The sequence below is a fragment of the Larimichthys crocea genome, chromosome XVIII, assembly GCF_000972845.2.
Source record: "Larimichthys crocea isolate SSNF chromosome XVIII, L_crocea_2.0, whole genome shotgun sequence".
Classification (NCBI taxonomy): Eukaryota; Metazoa; Chordata; class Actinopteri; family Sciaenidae; genus Larimichthys; species Larimichthys crocea.
In genome coordinates, this window is record NC_040028.1 from 17,297,954 (window position 1) to 17,312,153 (window position 14,200).

The 14,200-nt window shown below is 43.7% G+C and overlaps 1 protein-coding gene across 4 annotated transcripts in view; it reads left to right on the top strand.

The window, feature by feature from the left end:
• Positions 1–14,200, top strand: part of myo16 (myosin XVI) — a 95,893-nt gene that overhangs the window by 15,879 nt on the left and 65,814 nt on the right. For 2 of the 4 annotated variants that reach the window (XR_003464158.1, XM_019261182.2), the window contains exons 1-2: positions 2,802–4,069; positions 8,466–8,735. Coding sequence is in view for 3 of the 4 variants with exons in the window: in XM_019261182.2 (XP_019116727.2) it covers positions 4,042–4,069; positions 8,466–8,735 (298 nt within the window). In the remaining variant the exon portion in view is untranslated. Of the gene's footprint in view, positions 1–2,801; positions 4,070–8,465; positions 8,736–14,200 lie in introns of those variants that run through there. The other 2 variants (XM_019261183.2, XM_027291004.1) reach the window with 1 other exon arrangement.

Consider the following 14,200-nt stretch of genomic DNA (forward strand, 5'->3'; position numbering starts at 1 on the left):
TCTGTTCTCTAGTCCATGTTTGTGTTTGTGCCTGTGTGCTAGTATCTCAAATTCTTCCCTTGTCAATAAACAAAGTTATTTTGTGCTCCAGCAGATGAAAAATGCTGCTGTGCATTCAGTTAACTTACAAATCAGTTATTGAATGCTTTGATGGGACACCCATCATCTGTTATCATAACTGAAGCTAAACAATATACATGGGCTAACAGAGCAGTATTGCTGCACTTGTCTAAGAACAGGAAGCAGAGCGACACTAAATCAACCTTTTAATCATGTGTAAGAAGCAGGTGGGACAACAGCTGGTGAACAACCACATCAGCACGTCACTCCCAAAACCTCTACAGCATGTCAAGAAAAGCAGCATGACATCAGTACTGTACAGCAGGGCCGGTCTGTCTTTACCACACAGACATTACATTAATTACACAGTCAAACGGGACACACCTTTAAGTCGGCCATCATCTAAACCAGGCTGTAACTCAGCTGTCAGCTGTTAATGCATGGATCATGCATCACCATGAAACCTAGTTGTTAAATATTCCAACATGTTGTACTGATCCTCCGAAACAACAATTATGTGGCTGAAAACATGAGGTGAAACAAATGCTGACAAAACCTTTACTGTATGTATATGAAGCTAAGCTCACAGGAGGAGGCCGTAATAACAATAATAAGAACATGCTTAAATTATTGAGCTGGATATCATACGTGCTCATGTAATTATTCAGTGCATTGTCTAAAGAATATACTGTACGGCTCCATTTCCAGTTGGTGGAAACCCAAAAAATCTCATAAAGAAATATTTGAATCCAATAATAATAAACAATCAGTCATTTCAGGTTGTTTCATAATTAACAAAAACAACAACAGTGCTTGGCAATGAAACAATAAAAACCAATGTAGTGACAAAAACACAAGCTGTCAACTCAGTGAAACAATCACACCACTGTGTACTGCCGAAGACAATAGAATGAATACACATAATAAACTATATAACTGTGGGGGACACGATATGATATGCACTGAAATTAAACAAAATGTAAATACTGCTGGGAATCACAAGACAATCAAATGACTTTGACCGTGCAGCTGTGGAGGAGAGGCGCTACAGATAAGAGGCGAGAGCGATAGCGTAGTCTAGTAAATGGATAGTGTGGTTCGAGTGTGTGTGAGAGCGAGCCTGGGGTTCCCATTGTAATCACACAGACTACTCCTCCATTGGGGCTTAACAAGTCTTTATGGTGTGTGTACTGTATGTGGATGCAGGTGCACATGAGCCAACAAGCTCTTTATTCGCACGGCAACGTTAAGCAATCCGTAATACATGCAAATAGTATTCAGGTTTTTACATTTTGCTGACAAAAATAAATAAATATTTATTTGTGTAAATACGCCACATCAGCCTGTGCTGAATAATTAACCCAAAGAGATCCCCTTTCATATATAATTTATCACCCCCCAAAATTTCCAAGTGCCTTTGGCTTCGCGGTAATTGGGGAACACATCCTGCATCAGACACGCCGCGTTATTAGAGTCGGATCGCACGCAAGCATATGTACACACTCTGGGGGTGGTAACCATAGAAATCACGTTGGTAACAGTTGTAGTATTGATCGACACCTGAGGGTGATGATGGCAGAATGACAGCTGTGTCAAAGAGAATGAAATGTGTCATCTCCTGTGGGACAAAAGCTGTTAGAATGAGTGTTTGTCACTGCCACACGCAGAGATACTCAATCTCCACACACAAACACAGCACAAGCTTTTACATTTATTATGATGCTATACAAACAAGCACATGTTTATATTGCTGCTCACATCTAGATAGTAGAATAAACACACTGAGAAATGGGTCTTCTCTTCTCTTTATTCTTCACATCATCTGCACTCTCTCTGTGTACCTCGTTGCTCAGGTGCTTGACCTATTTCTAGCTGTACAGAGGTAGAAATGATTAGTCTACCAACCCATTATGTTCTCTCCGTTCCACCGGAGATGAGTTGACTTGCCTCCTAGCAGCTTGTTTCACATCGAGACCCCGTGTTAGCTTTTGTCCTGATGTTCCAGCACATCACCCCCTTTCTGATACACCATGTTTCACGTCTATCGCTGAAGGCGCCGGTGGCAAGATTTCACACGAGTCATTAATGCTTCACGACATTCAGACGGAAACACTTGACGTTCCCTTGTCAGATCTCCTGCTGTGAGGTCTGGATGTCACGGGGTAAAGTGTTAATGGAGTAGGCATTGTGTTGTCCTTGAGCAGAAATAGTACACTACCGGGCTACAGAGGTGAGAATGTGTGTGTGTGTGTGTAGTCTGTTTGAGCATGTGACTTATTCAGTAGTCAATATATTGCATCAATAGCATGCATACACACACAAACAAACGTGGCATCTCAGGTAGTTGTTCTGAAGATGCAGCAAGTCGAGTCAGTGACCTGATTTCCTATGACAGGAATTACTCGAACACACACACACACATCCATCTCTCAGTCTCTGCTCTGCCTCTCCTTTCCTTTCAATAACACCTCACCTGCATCTCACGTTCTTTTATCCCACCTCCACACGCATCGTGTTTGACAGATATGCAAGGCAGCGGCGCTAAAACCTCTGCACGCTCTGTAACCTGCAGATGTGGGAGCACCGTGGCACAGATTTCTGAAATGTGTGTCACAATCCTGCTTTAGTCACACCGCACAGCCCGTTAAGCTGTTTCACACTCGTATTGCATGTGCGTAGATGTGTGTGTGTGTGTCTGCAGTCTTTCATGCTATCTCACTTCATCTTTTCCTCTTTCTCCTTAGTCTGTTTTTTTTTTATTTATTTTTTACCCCGCTTCTCTCTCCCATCTCTTTCCTTCGCTCTGTCGTCCATCATCACACTCTCTCCCCTCTTGTGTGAAATCCTCCTTTTTTAATGCAAAGCTTAGGTATTTATATATGCAAATCAGTCATAGAGGCCGCCCCACAGACACACTGACGCTGCGAGCAGTGCATGGTGTGTTGGAGCGTGATAAACACATGATAGAGTGTGTGTTAATGCCTAGTCTTGTAAACCATACTTATCTGTAGTTAATTTGTGGGCAGTTTAAGACCCTTGATGAACACTTAACCTGACACCGCACTCAGAGCCGCACTGCAGCAGCTTTTCTTTCTCTGTCTCTCCCTCTCTTTAGCTGTCTTTCTATCCAATTGAACGCTCCCCCTCTCTCCCTGCCTCTTGCCATCTCTTGCTTATTTTTCTTTCTCTTGCTCCCCCTACTGTATCTGTATCCTCCATTTTCCATCCTTATCTCCATCCTTCTGTTTTCTCCATTGACTCCTCCTTGCTCTTTTTCTTTATCTGTCCCTCTCCATGTTTTACAGGGACGCAGAATAACCCCCCCTCCTTTTTGTTCTTCTTTTGGGCAGAGGATAGTCCAAAGAGGTGTGCATCCTTATGAGTCACTGTGTGTGTGTGTAGGTGTGATAGAAGGGGAGACAGGGAGGGGGGTGTGTAAGGAGGTGAAGAGCATTGCGTCATTGGGGGTGTGTTGAGCTGGAGGTGGGCTGAGCCGGCTGTCAGTCAGTGACGCGAGTGGAGCACGTGCGACGGTCATGGCTGAGGAGACGTTGTGCGGCGGTTATCTGGCTGTAGGCGAGGAGAGCTAGAAACAGCCGCAGCTCCCCTTGCCGACGGGTTGATCGAGGGAGTGAATGTCTTGTGTGAGTGTGTGAGCGTGTGTGTGTGAGTGTGTGTGTGTGTGAGTGTATGTGGGTCTGCGTCTGTGCGCATGTAGATGCTGCATGGGCTGCAACCGGAGCTGCTACTGCTGCTGTTGCTGCTGCTGGTGAATAATGCAGGCAGGGGAACGGAGTTTGGATAGCATGCAGGGAGCCAGATTAATAATGCACCCTGTCTGCATTAGTTAGTTTTACTGGAACCTGTAGCTGCCTACTGCCTGCCTGCCTGCCTGACTTACTGACTCCCTGCCTACCTCTTTGCCTGCCTGCCTGCCAGCCTTTCTTCTGACTGGCGGACTGTCTGACTTACTCAAAAAAAATGTCTCACTACCATTTCATCAAATGCTGTAAGTAGTCATTCACCATCTCTTTATCCGTGCATGCAAGTGTGTCTGCAAGTGTACTTTTGTATGCCTCAGCCATGGGTGTGTGCAGTAAGTATTAGCACTTACTATGTATGCAGAGTGTCATGTACTGTTTGAGTTTACATGCTTAAGAAATTCTGGTCACCAGCTGGACACAGCAGCACAATCTAAACTTCAAATGGGTATTTTTGCCCGTGCGTGCATGTGTGTGTGTGTGCGTGCAGTAAGTGGGTGTGTGAGCTTGCTGCAGAGAGCTGCTGCAGATGTGTGAAGTTGACCGGTTAATGCGGCAGGTAGCGGCAGAGGGGGAAAAAAGAAAGATGAAATAGAGCCACGAAGATGCAGATCCCCAACGAGCGTCTGGCATATTCGTAACACGGCGACAGACTGAAAGGGAGAGAAAGTCATTGCAGAGAGAGAGAGAAGGACAGATGGAGAGAAACTGAGGGTTGATTTAGATGAGATGGAGGGAATGGCAGGATTGGGATATGGAAAGGAGGTGAGGATGGGATGAGTGACATATGAAGGATGCGGCCAAGTGGTGCGAGGGATGATGAGCAGACTTGAGGAGGTATGAGGGAGAGATGCCGTGAGGAAAGACAAAGAATACTGATACTGACGATACTGTAGAGGTGATGCAGACTGTCATAAAGTCTCTCCTTGACTCTGAGAACCCGACCTCTCTCACCCTTAAATCTCCCCCTTTTACATACATGTATATCTTGCACATTTATGGTGTCTGCAGTTTGCAGCCTGTGTGTGTCTGTGTGTGTCTGTGTTTGTGTGCTATTTCCTAATTTACAAGCTCCCGCAGTGCTGTCAGTGCTATTAGCCTGCACAGGGCATGGGATATTCTACAGTCAATCAATAACTGATAGCCTGGAGATGGGATGGCAGGAGAAGATAGCTCTTGCTTTTTATGCTCTGTCTCTCTCTCCCTCTCTCTCTCTGTCCCTCTACTCACTCCATCTCTCTCAGATTCATTCAAGCCTATTTCCCATTAGACACAGTTCTAATGTCCTTTGCCACTCTCATTCACATTCCATCAATTTGTCCAAAAGCCATTCATCACACAGGAGCAAACGCCTGTGTTATTTCTGTCCGACTAGACATTATGTCATAGTTCTTCCTTCTGACTCTTGAGTAAATGCTGCATAAATGTTTAGAAATAATTAGCTAAATTAAATATTTTCATGCAAAAAATGTAAATACTTGCTTGCATAGCAAATCGTTATTGATCTTTGCTGTCAGCGCTGACCGTATTTGATGTTTTCATCTAAAACCGAAGACAAAGAAATGCTCCTGGGAACGTTCTGATACACTGACCAATCATTTTACATCGATAACACATTACACAGAGCAACACACAGCAGGTTATGACACACCACAGCAATCACATTTAAGAGCCACAGCAGCTGAACTGCCGTGTGGATTAACGTGAAGCTTCCAGCTAACTGAACATACATTATTCACTCAGAGGTACATTTGTATCACTCCAATATCTTTACCAACAAAATGTTATTTTACTTCAGGGTGTTGAGCTGAATCTAATGGTTATCGATCTGCTGTGTATGTTCCCATCTGCTGGATGTGACTGTAACCTTGAATGCATGTTTAATGGATGATACGACAGAGTGTGTAAAGGATATGAGAGACCAAACCAAGGCAGAGATGAGAGGAGTCACAGCTAGTGTGCTTTATGATCTCTGCTATATAAGTATTAAAGGTCCAGTATGGAATATAATATGCATAATTCATTAGTTTATAAGCACCTGAAGATAAGAATCATTATGTTTTTGGCCATGTTGAACTGCCATGCAGCCCAGATTGGCTTTAGGTTGTGCCTTTTGCATGTTTTCATTGTAATTCCTCCTTAATGCTGAGGGTGACATGAGGGGGTTGCAGTCCACAACAGCACCACTAGATATTACTAAAGAGAACAAGAGATAAAAAAAAAAGGAAGAAATCTGCTGTGTCAGTGATTTTTCGTGTGCCAAATATTCTCACAGTTAACCTTTAGTTCCTCACACCTGTGCTCTCAAAGTTCACTGTGCTGAACTTGTGGTGGTGGTAACCACTTGGCTTTGGACAATCAAATAGGAGAGGGCAGGCACTGCTGGTTCATGAAGAATAGTGGAAGGATTTGATGATGCTGGAGATGTAAGGACACACAGAAGAGAAACTGGACCTTTTCCACCAGACTTGACTACTAAACTATTACTCGCTTGCAACACAGCGGTGTGAAACGACCAGTCAACAAATAAGAAGCTATGATTTCATTATTTTTTTAATTAATGATGAACCAGTTAATAAAGAAAATCATGTCAGCTTAACTGATCATGAAAATAATCACCCTACATTTTACCCGCTTCCATACACCTCCTATACCTTGTACTTGCAGCTTTGCAGTGAGCCGTGTGTCAGCATACAATACATCAGGCCACCTTTATATCAGCACAGTGACTCTGCTGTGGACACTAGACTGAACACACACCACGTCTACTCCCACTGGAAGTCACATATCAAAATGAGCTGGGTAGAAGAGACGGTGAGGAGAATAAATATGTGAGAATAGAAGAAAAAAAGAAAAAAGGCAGAGTGAGGAGGCTGGACCGTGGTGGGATGAAGTGGCATTTTATTGGAAAAGGCACTAGTGTGTGTGTGTGTGTGTGTGTGTGTGTGTGTGTGTGTGTGTGTGTGTGTGTGTGTGTGTGTGTGTGCGCTCGTGCTCAACCTGCAGCCAAGTTCCTAAAATAAAATACAGTTGAAGCAGACACCTGGCATGAACAGTATAATAATGACCGCCCATGTCTGGGGCCTGAATACAAAAGAACTGTTTTTACATGCCTCACCAGAGCAGATGGCACTAGTGTAGTGCAAAAGGTGTGTGTGTGTGTGTGTGTGGAAAAGGGGGGGGGTGGTGTAAGAGACAGGTGTTGGAATGAATGTGTAGATGTATATAAAACAGAAAAGGGCACAAAGGACGCCCCTTTTTGTGTGCCAGGGTGGCTTTGTCTCGACACGATAAAGATCTAGGTGCAAACACACCTCGGGCCCTGCAGATGAGAGACAGCAGTTTACTGTGTAATGTAGCAACAGTCCACTCGTGTCTGTTGGAGGACTGTTGAGGCCGTCTCTATTATTGCACTGTGTTTCTCTCCTTGATGTCGGGACTGTTCAAGGACTAGCTCATGTCACTCTGCGGATATGAAGAGCGATGATGATGAAGTAGTGAGAAAGAGACAGACAGGAGTGTGACAGACAGTAAAAACAAGTACTGTACGTCAAACTTTCCAGACAGACTGATGTGCGCTCTAAAAGAGAGACATGAAATAGAGACACTGGAGATCAATGAAGAGACAAAGTTTCTCTAAGGAGGGGACAGAAAAAAGGCACAAAAGGCCGAGAGTTTGATAAAAGAGATGAGATACAGAGACAGTCAGGGCCAGAGAGGGATTAGATGGTGAGTCAGAAAGAAAAACAAACTCGATTTCTGCAAAGACGTCCTCTAAGTATTTTACTTACCGTGGAGTGGTTGCGACCTGAATCTGTTTGAATTATCAGTGCTGTCAGTGTTCCAGATTCATGTGCATACTTTTACTTAAAACCAGCTGCTGTGGCTCAGGAAGCTCGGAGGATCTGTGGTTCGATCTCCGGCTTTTTCAGTCGAGATACTCAGTGTGTCAGTGAATTAGCTCCTGCCTGATTAGCAGTCAGCACACGAATGTGTGTATAAATAAAAGTGCCTTAAGTGGTTGGAAGACTAGAAAGTACGGTCCACCGGTTTTACCTGAGCACACTTAGTGAATCTCATTCTCAGCCCACCTACTGCACAAACACTGTACATCCTAATCAGCCAAGCAGGTCTTAATAGGTTTAGCAGCTGCCTCGCGATGGGATCTGTTCTGCTAAGTTCCTCTGAGCGGCGGGGAGATTCTGCAGAGTCAGGAGAATCACTGCACACTGTTGGAAGAGAAGGGATGACACACAAAATGCTGGGCTGCTCCTCTCCACTCACCCCAAGGCTGAACAGACACAGCAGATATCCTTTACAGTGAATATGCTCAATGATTGCCCACATACGATTTGGACTACTGCAGACATGCATGCACACAGAACAATAAGACAGCTCTGCCTGGAAGTGAAAGTGTCAGTGTTCGTGTGTTTTATCACCTGAGCTTTGCCTCATTAGCTCAGTATCAGTATTAGGCTGAATGCTATTATGGGCTGCAGTGTTTCCACTGATTCACCAGATTGTCGTCCTCAATTTTAGCAGGGACAGCTTGCCAACAGAGCTTGGTTGAAAACAAATGATGCGTAAATATAATATTTGCAGTTTGGTGCAGCTAAACATTATTTTAATTGTCTTTCTCACCAGGTTGTTTCCAGCTATGTAATGTCTTTCGTCAGAACATGGAGATAGACCAGTGTCTGCTGGAGTCTCTCCCCATTGGCCAGCGCCAGCGCCTGGTCAGGAGGATGCGCTGTGACCAAATAAGGGCGTACTACGAGAGGGAAAAGAGCCTCCAGCGCCAGCAAGGTGGCGTGAAGGTCCGAGCCCCGCCCGCCCACCACAAGAAGCAGCGCGTCCGCTTCAGCCTCACCGACGTCATACAGGATGCGATCATTCGCCGTGACGACAAAGAAGGTGTGTACTGCGTGTGGACACGTGTACGATGCCATGCGTGTCAGAGAAAAGGGAGTAAACTTTTGAGGGTGTGGATGCCTGGTTACTAGATGTGCAGCGCTTGTTCATTTATATTGACCTGACACAAACATACAAGTGGGTCAAAACTGTGCTGCTGACTGCAGGTTACACAATTTGTTCTGCTGGAAAGTATCCACTCGACTGAGGAGAACAGAATGAAGCTTTTATCCTGATAGAAACAGCTCCCAAGGACAAAAATACCTTAGCTGAGATGACACAGTCTGCTGCTGAGAGCACACAGTAACTCCATAGAATAGACCAGCTCTGGTTTCTATCAACTGGGCAGAGCAACGAGGGTTTGAAATGTTCCTGTGAGATGAACTAATGCAAAAAGTAACAGTGGAGAATAAAGTAATGCATCAAAACAAACATTAGCATGTGAAAATATCAGTCCAAATTCAAGCCTTCAGCAATTTATATCAATGCTGGGGGAATGATTGTTTTCTACAAGTGCAGATTACATACACAAGATAATAATCATTATGCACGGGAACATTTAAAAATAATCAAAAAGTAGATTTGCTGAAGCTCATTGCTTTTTCTTAAACTGTTTTTAGTGAACATCTTTGCCTCTGTGTATCTGCATTCGTGTCTGAGAATAGCAAGAGGACTGGGAGAGCTTTTCTCAGGCACACACTAAATCATATCTGGCCTCAGGTCTAAGCAGGACTGCAGCCTGCTGGGCTCCCAGTGAAGACACGTGCAATTACTCAGGCTGCTTTTGTGAGATCAGAGAGTGAAGTGAACTTTATGAGTTCGCTTTATTCTGAACGCCTTCCTTTTGTCTATGCCAGTCCTTTGCCCAGCTGTCCGGGCGTATCTGTGTCAGCCCTACAAGCAGTCTTTGCAGGTCACTGTGTTAATCTCTGCTCTCTGGGTGCCAATGAGGTTCAGCTGGGGTCTGTGGGAGCAGCTGGTGCCCCATTGCAAACAGCCAGACTGAAACCAGGGTTCCTTGGCTTGGCATGAATCAGATCTGTTACGCCTCGGCCTAATGCCTACCTACCACACAGGCACCACCATGCCACTGAACTGGTCCCAGACTACCTTTTTGTTTTGCTATGGGAAGGCCTCCTGATCTTCTGGTGGTGTTCATGGCACGAACTGGACCTAGTACAAACAAAATAGTAGACTCACATGCAGCAGTCTCGGCATGAGGTACAGATTAACCTCAGACAGTAACACTTCTGTTACTCTGTGTTGGCCTGTCTTGCACTTCTGTCTCTATTCCAGCATCTATCTCTTTGAGGTAACACTGGATCAGCACTTGCTATATCTTGACATTGGTTCTCGAGTGTCCCTCGCTGGTGCAAAGGCACCAAGTGATAACAGTCTCACCATTGCTGCTTGAGTTAGCTCTTTTCTCCTTTTGTACAGAGTGATAGGATTTGCCTCAGGCTTAGATTTTCCCCCAAAGTAATTTCTGGATCTTTTCCTCTTACCACAGAAGTATTTTAAGAGAAGAGGGATGATGTAAATGCACGTGTTGCAAAGGATTCATCTGCTGGAAAGGTTAAAGAACAAGGGATTTGCATTCGACTCATTGTCATTGCCAAGATAACCCAGTATCTTGCCTGGAAAGCAAACCACACCAGAAACATGTGTGCTGATTTCCTCATGGTGATGCAAGTATTTCATCGTATCTATATCAGATATGCCTACCAGGAAAATCTGACAGTTTGTTGATTATTTTATGCTCTCACTGTTATCATTAATGAATTCCACATGATGGAGTTTCAAGTGTGAAATGAGCCCGATAGACTGTCGTAAGACGCCGACAAAAATAAACACCCATTAGTTGACAGACAATGATACCGTTAACATCGCTGTTATCTCAGATGAACTGTGCGTGTGCCATCTTCATCTTCGGTTTTCAATTTGCAGCACCAGTGTCCCCCAGATGGTGACAGTTAATGAAAAAAAATTGATTGGCTTGTAATTGTTTTGTTTTTTTGTTTTTTTTATTTGAGTGTGCAAGACAGAAAGAGGATGATTAGTTAAAGCCTGTTGAATTAGATTCATAGATGGCAGATGTTCATATGTGGATAGTGCAGAAATGAGAGTCTGCTGACCAGGCAGACACACAGTCACACAAGAATGGATCTTCTTATCGGTACAGGAAATAAGTTGAAGGACAATGAGATAAAGGAGGGTGGAGAAGAGATGAGACAATGGGAAAATGGAAAATTGGAAAGAAAATGAAAGAAAATGAAAGAACGTCAGGAAGGAAGCATCATCATCAAAGTACCACCAGCACACATCCCTATAGGTAGAAACACACTACACCTCATCTCCTTCATTCCTTTCTGTCGTATGCAAACGTCTTGCTCACTCAGGTTTTGACATTTGCCCAAATTGCTTTCCTTAAACCAATCTTCAAACTTCATCAAAGCAAGACGCCGGTGGAAAGGCAGCAGCTGTTGCCCTGGCAGCTATCGAACCTACAGTCAGTCTTTATTATGTCACCGACCTTTTTAACAGAGTAACATTAAAGATGACATTTGGGTGTGATGTATTTCTAAGATGATGACTCCTTTAAAAAAACACAATGTTAGAAATGTTCAGAGTTGATGTGAATTATTTATAAAGTTATAAGAAAGGTGAGCAGTAAGTTAGGTCATCCGATTCCTTGTCACATTTTAGTTATGTAAATATATCTGTTGCAGTATTTGTTTAGTTTCAGGGTGCGAAATGATCTTTTCTGTCCACTGGCCAATGGTCTATGTTCAAATGTTAGTTGTCATTCAAGAAGTTAGCATCATTTGTTCGACCGGTGCTAGATGTTTGGCCTTGTTGTAATGATTTATTGTCGTGTAGTCATGTATCTGTGTGTGTGCAGCACTTTGTTCCAGGGTAAGAGATATCTCCACAGGCTGGATGGATAATCATGAAAGACATTCATGGTCCATAGAGGAATGAGTTATGTATTTGTTGGTCCCCTGACTCCCCCACTGGCATTTAAGATCATCTCGTTTCATCTCCCTCCTCCAAATGCTTCCACTTCTCTTCAATGCCAAACTAGCTGGTGGAGACCGATCTCTGCTTCGCAGATTTTCCCCCGTGCTTATGTTGTGTGTCTATAGTTTGTGTGTGTGTTTTTGAGATATCGTGTTCCTTACTCTTAACGTACATACACATACACAAAGTCATCTCAACAGCCACCAACCATTATTGATCAGCGTGTATAGATTCTTCCTGCAGGCTCAGCACGGCGACTCGCACACACTCCAATCAGTACTCCAGAGTGAGCCGAGGTTAAATTAATAGCTTTCAGTCTTGAGGCTTGAGTCGTGTGCTGTTTTGGAGTTATCCAATGCTCAGCCATTTGTGTTGATGCAGTCCCCACCTCCAGATCAGTGCAGCAAAGCTTCTTATCTACACAGAGCAGCCAGTTTAAACAGGAAGTTTAAACAGGCCCCTAAACACTTCTTAACTCTGCAACAAAGTGGCACTGCTTCTCATCGTCTGTCTGGTTATTGAACCCATGATAACATTTAAACGATCACAAAATGTTACTTATTTCATTTATTTAGATCTTTTTATCCAAATTAAGGTCTCTGAGAAGATAATTATACTCTCTTAGGTTGTAATTTTAATGAATATGCTGGACGGCAGCGCAGCTGAAGCTGAAAATCAACGTGCCACTCAGATCACCACCACACTTAGCTTTCTAGTCAGCTTGCCATCACCGCCTCACATCGAACCAACACTCCAGTGTCCTGTTCAGTGGAGAAAACGTGTCACAACATGTCACCGTCAGTCACTTCTGATATATATTTGCAGTACACCGTATAAAATTTAGTACCATCATCTCCGGATGATAAAACACCAACCGGAGCGAGGAGAGGAGAGATGGAGAAAAAGGGGTGAACGTGAACGTTAGAGGGATGCATTGATACCTCCTTGCGATAGAGCATGCTGGGATTAAAGGCATGTGAAACATCTGTCATGTTTTTGACAGAACGAGGCCTGCACGCAGCAGACAGCGATGTCGTGATATCTTCTGCTGGAATCCAATTTAAAACCTCGCGCCTCTCGTTCAGGGATGCCTTTTAATGTCGGTTGCATCATCAGGCAGCATATTGAAACAATTCAACTTGCAGTGGTGTTTATCTCGGCTTCTAATATTAAACCTTTGCTTCACCTGATGACTCATCAGTTTTCCTTTTTAAAGTTTGGCAGGTTCATATGGGAGAGAGCATGTAAAAATAAAAGAACTTTGTGAAGTCATTTTCTCACGGAGGTCTGCACTGTGAAGTTTGAAGCTGAAATTCAATTTAGATAGCTTTCCTTCTGTGTTTGAGAGTTTCAATTAACGTCAGCGAGAAGAAGAAGTGTGTAATGACACTTATTTCCCAAATATGGCCGGCAGAGAAAATGTATTAATGAAACACATTTTCCCTTTCCCTCTGCTGCTCGCAAACAAGCAATTACATTTTCCGAGTCGGTCTGTCCGCTGGATTTCCTGAGGAGACTTCACAAGTACTTATTATCAAAAAAACAGAACGAATGTCATCCCAGCAATGAGACATCCACCGTGCTACACAGTGAGTGCGAGCAAGAGAGGAAGACTACAGCTACAGCACAGACTCATTCATCGTGAGTACACATGCTTTTGGTAATTTACACAGTTGGCAAATGATATCTTGTGAAAATGCATTAACACCTCGGTGTGTTTGCCGTTAACGTATGGCATTGTTTTAGAGACTTTTAACGCCTGTAATCCATAAAAGCAGGAGAACTCATCACACAATAATCTGCATTTAGAGTTAAACATTACTGGAAAACTGTACAGTATGTTTTATCATCAGGATCGAAACAAAGAAAAAATGTCAGAGCTCATTTTGGAAACATGGGGCAGCGAGGTGAGACGGCGCCTCTTGTGACTATGAATGTGTGATAAGGACCCATGAGACAGGGGCATTTGTAAGGGTGAGGGATTTGAACAAAATCTCATACGGGGCCGCAGAGGAACGACGCTGTACATGGAGAGAATATGTTAGATGATGAGAATGTGCAATAATTCTGTAAGAGGCATATTATGGAGGATGCATTACGGGGGTTTCACCAAATTCATGGAATATCACGGTCCAGTGAGAATCGAAAAGAAAGTACTTTTAACACTGTACCTACAGAACATGCACATTCAGCACCTCAGAAAGTTCAACACAGAATACAGTTTATTTCTTTGCATAGAGGAGAAGTGTACTTTGTGTTTCCTGAAGAGCTGTATTCAGGTCTTACACAAACACAAAGACGGGTTAAGGACGGAGAGTCAGTCGGTCTGATTTTGAGGTGAGCGACTGAGTCTCTGTGAGTCTGAGAAGTACTAATTCACTTGTCGTGCGTGGTTTCAGCTGCAGTTTGGCTTCAGTTCTGATGCGTGTCGTTCTACTAATCTGTAC